At 45.8% G+C, this 6,000-nt stretch overlaps 1 protein-coding gene across 3 annotated transcripts in view; it reads left to right on the top strand.

Annotated features, from left to right (window-relative positions):
• The window catches only part of CRHR2 (corticotropin releasing hormone receptor 2), a 129,822-nt gene extending 124,293 nt beyond the window's left edge, over positions 1–5,529 (top strand). For 2 of the 3 annotated variants that reach the window (XM_079300330.1, XM_079300331.1), the window contains one exon: positions 3,489–5,529. In XM_079300330.1, the coding sequence (XP_079156456.1) occupies positions 3,489–3,629 (141 nt within the window). In that variant the 3' untranslated portion in view covers positions 3,630–5,529. Of the gene's footprint in view, positions 1–69; positions 136–3,488 lie in introns of those variants that run through there. The other variant, XM_079300332.1, reaches the window with a different exon arrangement.
• Positions 5,530–6,000: the final 471 nt, after the last annotated feature.

The following is a 6,000-nucleotide window of genomic DNA, read 5'->3' on the forward strand; positions in this document are numbered from 1 at the left end:
TCTTAATCTTGTCTCAAAGCCTCAAACAAAAGCCAACTGCCTGTTTAGAACTCATGTCTTTATCTCCAGGTGGCTCTTTTTGACTTGGTTGGCTTGAAGCACAAGTGATAAATCTAATCTGGCTTCACTGGCTGAATAAGTATCTCTTCACACTGGTTGCTCAGAAAAAAATAAAAATAAAAAAAAAATCACTGCAGAAGAAAGGAGGAAAATTTTCTCTAACAGTATCTCAGAATTCAGTGACACCTGGGGAGAAAGGAGCATTCAAGAGGCAGCATCTCTCTGCATCTCAGTCTTCATGGGACCCTTCCCATGACAATGCTCTGACACTTCATGTGCTACCTAAACCACTTGTCTGAGGTGCCCAGCATTCAGTTCAGCTGGGTTTATCCCCAGAGGAGCAAGGACTCTTTCATTCCACATGTCCAAGTGCCATCCTCAGGGGAATTGCCTCTCTCTCTCCCCTCTCTGTACTGGAAACACACATAATGGATCCAGCACTTGGATGGGGCTTGGAGCAGCCTGGTCCAAGGTGTCCCTGTCCATGGCAGGGGGTTGGAATGAGAGGAACTTGAAGGTCTCTTCCAACCCAAACCATTCTGTGATAAATGGGTAAGATAATTGTGAGTCTTTCAGGGGAGCTGCCTCCCCCCTCGCATGGACTCTGGCTCCTGGATTTGCCTTTGGGTGTGCACTGTAACCTCCCTCCCATCCAGAATCAGGAGCAAGGATCCTTCTGTCACTCCAGCTGGAACCATGGTAGGTTTGTAAAGAGTGAATTTCCAGAAAAATACAGCAGCGTGGCATGGCATTCCAGTGTTTCTCCTGTTTTCCCAGGGGGGTTCAGTGAGCCAGGGAGGTCAGTTTGGTGAGAAGGGGATGGTGGTCAGCAGTCCAGGCTGCTGCAGTTTCTGATTGAGTCTGTCCATCCTGGCTCTGCTGTTTCATAAAACTGTGTCATTCAGCTCATTTCACAGCCTGGCCAAACCCCATCATGAAACTGGTGAAGGGGTGTTGTAGCTACTGCTTCATAGTGAGAGGCTCTTCCAGAAATCCCCTGCACTGTTGTTTAATCACATTGTTCTCATCTCCAAATCATTCAGGATGATCATGCTCTTCCTGGCAATGCTGTCCTTCATTCCCTTTTCATTGGGTTTTTTCTCTTTCTGCAGTTCTATTCCTTCATATTCTTTGTTTCATTAGGTTCTGTCTGACCCCTACTAAGTGAAAAAAAACATTATTATTTATATTGAAACAAATCATTGATTCAAAATTAGAAGAAACCCAGTGTGGCTTTCTCCTCCCCTCACCTTAGAAATCTGCAGCTGCTTGTCTTAAATCACAGAATCACAGCATCAGGTTGGAAAAGTTTGAGATCACTGAGTCCAAGCTACGACCTGAAACCACCATGGCATTAGCACAGATCACAGATAGTTGAGAAAACAACCAAAGACAGAAATCCTCTGCTCTGATCTGCCCAGTCTCTGCATTCTAGAAGGGCACTGGTTGGAAAGCCACATTTCCAGGTTCAGGATTCCCCTGAAAAGGCACCACAGAGGCAATTGCAGAATTGTTTTCCAGGCTGGTACTCATAAACCTGCAGTGGGGAGTATTTCATGGACAAAGCTGTGATCAGAGAGGATTCTTTGCTGCCAGACCACAGTTTGTCAGTAGCAGTGCTACAGCCCAGGGCTCTGAAATGGGAAAATTGAAAACAGCCAAGAGAAGGAGAGCAGTTCCCCCCTTTCTGTGTCCTCCTTGTGAACTTTTCTATGTTTTAATATCAGACCTTCCCCCTGTTCATCTGGGACACCTAAAGCGGACAGGGTGTGGTTTGGGCTGGAAACACCTCCAATCCTGGAGCTCTTCAACTCATCTGAGCATTCTTAGGATGTCTGAGCTGCCCTGAAGAAGGGTTGGAGACTCTGACCCTCGTGTTTTGAGCAGGTATCACAGAGCCCCTGCAGACAATCCTCAAGCTTTCAAAGAAATGAAAAGAAAAGAAAAAAAAAAAAAGCAGTGAGTCTTGATCTTTGGACAATTTTTTTCACTCCACATTCCCTGCAGCACCAGTGGTGTTGCCAGACACACCCAGGGTGGCTGTGATTGACCTCAGCCAGGTGCTGATAGCTGAGAACCTGTCCCAGCATGGGCTTCAAGGCTCTGAAAGCCCCTCCAGGCCTTGTGCAGTTTTCATGGCAGCTTTGATCCCTTTGGGGTCTCCTCCCCAACAGCATCACTGCTGATAATACCCAAAGTTCCCATTGTCCATGGTAAAATGGGGCTTAAAACAATCCTTTACTTTTGGGGGGTGCAGTGAAAACAAGTGCATTAAAGACTAAAAAATATCCAGGGTTAGATGTTAATATTATCTAAATTTATAATCCAGACATTTTAAATAGAGCTGGTTGTCTAGACTCATTTTATAACCAATTAAAGGAAATAGGTATTTTTCATTTAACCACAACTATCTGGCCTCTCTTGGACACCTGCTTTAGAAGGAGATGAATCATCCCCATTTGACCACACTGACTGGTTCCCTCTTAGTTAGGAGAAGATCCAAAGGTCAGTAGTTGAGATGCAATGTCTATATTATGTTATTTATAACCCCTCTTTGTAAAAAAAATATGGTTTTGGTAAAGGAGGCTCTGGCTTGATATAGAAGTTTTATGTAACAATGTTTCTTTCAAAATTCACCAGATTTCAAGTTGGCAGCAGAACATCAGTATCCTTTCCAAATGTCATTAATACATCAGGATTTGGACTCTCCAGGAAGCTGGGTCCAGATTCCTCTCACCTAATTTTGTCAGCTTATTTATCTCCCTGGTTTGGGTTAGGGGTCTGAATTGCTTTCCCCTCACAGTAAGCAGATATCAACATGAATATCCAGAAATTGGTCCAAATGCTTCATGCCAGGTTCTGACTTTGAGTTTCTCTGCCAGGGATTTGCTCTATTTTAGTATTTCAAGCTTTCTCTCCCACTGTGTTTGAGGTTTAGTGCTCCTTTCTCCTCTTTTTCTCTTGCTTATGTATGTATATATTTGAGCCAGAATTCTTGGGCTTTCTCTATCCTCCATGTAAAAAAAAAATACACTTAAATTCAAGATTCATCTGACCTGCTTGATATGGAGCAAATTCCACTGCCAGGGCTGGGACAGGTGTGCCTGTGTTGCTTGGTTAGATCCCCTGTGATTCTTCACATACAATGGGGATGGTGCTTTCCAAGAATTCCATGGACAGTCCTTGGAAGCACCATCCATCAGTTCACCCATTCTGAGTGTTGACTGAGCTGTGAATGTTGTTTGAAATGCTCAGATATCCCACCCGAGGTGCGTCAAGCCGTGTCTCCCCCCCGAGCCCAGCGCTCCAGAGAACACCAGCGCATCAGAAGCTGCCGAGTGTCCCATTGCCCTGGCAGTGCTGTGGCTCCTCTGGGCACTCTCAGAGGCAGCTCTCCCCTGATGCTCTCCCCCTGTGTGTCTCCCCAGGTGCGCTCTGCTGCCAGGAAGAGGTGGCACCGCTGGCAGGACCACCACTCGCTGCGGGTGCGCGTGGCGCGCGCCATGTCCATCCCCACCTCCCCCACGCGCATCAGCTTCCACAGCATCAAACAGACAGCAGCCGTCTGACTCCTGCCCCTGACACTGCACCCGAGGCCTTCTCACTGCTCCTCTCTCCACTCCCACCCCAGCACCCCCTCTGCAAGCTCTCCTGCTGATCTCTGGCGGTGAGGATCCTGTCTCGTCTCTCACGTCCGTGATGCTGCTTTGAGGAAAAAGCCTCTTGGAGTTGGTGGTGGTGAAACAGGTTGGAAGAAGGAATGGGTTCAACCCTGACTGCATCCTGTGGAAGTTCACAGTGAAAAGTCTAAAACAGCACGCTGGCAGGAATAATCCGTTTTTTCCTCCTTCCTTTCATATTTTTTTGGTTTTATTCCCCTTTTCGTATTGCGGTGAACAAAGACTATTTTTAACACACTGCCCGTCTCACCCTGTACATTGATTCCCAGTGATTTCAACAGTTTGGTGTATAATAGCCCATCCCTTCCTTGTTTTCTTTGTAAAAAGTTTCTTCTCTGCAAAACTGTCATTTGAGAACTGGTGGCAGCAAGAAAAGGAGTGTCTGAAAGGTGTTGTGAAAAGCCTGAGTTTATCTGCCTTCCCCATTTCTCTCTTGGACAGGCTGGGAATTGTCAGGGCATGGCTGGACTGTTCCACACAGGGCACTTGGCCTGGCAAGCACCATGCCCTGCTCTCACACAGATGTTTCAAAGGACAGGAGTAGCTCCAAGTAACTCTACAAAATACTCTCATTCCTCTTAGCCCCAAGCTTCCAGCACAAAGCCTTTGGAAAGTGGGGGTTTTTTTTCAGCTCAGAGGATCAGGGTGGGGAAGGACAACTTTTCTGTGTTTAAAAACACAAAAGGGAAGCACTGTAAAGATAATAATGATGAGAAGAGGATGTTTGCCTTCTGAGGATAATGCTACGTGCTGCACAAAGATATCTGTTGAGCATTTTGAACTAGAGCAGTTGTATCTACCAGGCTTTTTATGTGATGTTCAAAAATACTGTATATTTTCAAAAATAAACACTACTCTGGGTTGGTTTCAATAAAACCAGGCATCGTTTTCTTTACTCTGGAAATGAAGAGGACACCTGTGTTGAGAGTGGTTTTGCAGCTAAGATCAGGGAAGGAAATCCTGTTTGATAATGAGCCAAGGAAGAACAACAACCTTGTGATAAAATCCTACCAAGGGGGCATTTAAATGCAAGAAGAATTGCCTCCCTTCTCAGCTCATGGTCTTACACTGGACCCCTGTCTCTCTGTGCTCTCTCCACGGGGCTTTGCCACAGCAGTAAGAAAAACGTGTTAAATGTTCTCCATCACCTGCACCTCAGCTGGAGTAATTTGCTCTTTCCACTTTTATCAAGCTTATTCTGAATTTTCTTCAGATGTTTTATAGGACTTCTCAGCACGAGCTCGATTTAAACCTCCAGATTTATGTTGGTGTAGTTTTCAGGGGCTGGAAAAATCTCTTGAAAACACTGTTATAAATGCCCTGCTGGGGGGAGGGGGGTGGGGGTAATGACAGCTCAGTCAATATTCAACTTTGAGCTTGCTGGCAATGAACAGCAAATTTAAATAAACAACATTTTGTAACTTTTCCCTCTCCTAACTCATTTGGATTCATGTGCCTCAAAATGATAACAGAAGGAGGAAGGAAATTTGAGTTCCTGGTGAGAGGATCAGGTCAGTGCTTTTATTTATCACAGCAATGCACAGCCCCTGGCATCTTGTGTTTGAAGGGAGGGATGCAGGTTAGAAATCCAGGTTAGAAAAATGTCCAGTGAGCATCTCTGTGCTTGCTCTGGCTCTGGGCTGTGCTGGGATGAAAAAGGGATTTGCAATGCAGCAGGTTCAGACAGAAATTGCAGGTTATTGGTGGTCCCAAGAGTGTGGCAGACATCCAGACATGGAGCAGGTCTGAGCAGAGAAGAAACTTGGCAGCTGAAGCAGTGAACTAATGGTTAACTCTGGGATCCTTTAGAGTCTATCTCTCTGAACCACTGGAATGTATCAGTGCCAGGGCACCCACTTTGTGCCAGTGTTTTGGGCTGTTGCTGCAATGCCCCTAGTTTCACTAGCAATAACACTCATTTAAGAACATTTAAGACCAATAAACAGGTGAAGACAGTTAAATTTGGTCTGTGTCTTAGTAAGTCAAGTGGCTGATCTCCCACTGTGCATGGTACCTACTCAAGGAAATTGTGCAGCTTGAAGGAAATAAAAATGACCTTTTTGACTCTGCAAGCTCTCCCCCACAGGACTTTGGAGAAGTTCACAGCTCACTTTCCTGACAGCAGTGGTGCTGCTCCTGTCTCTGCTGCACTGTCTGGTCCCACAGTTGAGAGCTAACATCTGTCACCATTTGGCACCTCCAAGCTGGGATGACAGAATGCTCACCTTTCCTGGGAACACCAGCCAGAGCAGCTGCTGAT

Source organism: Erithacus rubecula (genome assembly GCF_903797595.1).
Source record: "Erithacus rubecula genome assembly, chromosome: 3".
Lineage (NCBI taxonomy): Eukaryota > Metazoa > Chordata > Aves > Passeriformes > Muscicapidae > Erithacus > Erithacus rubecula.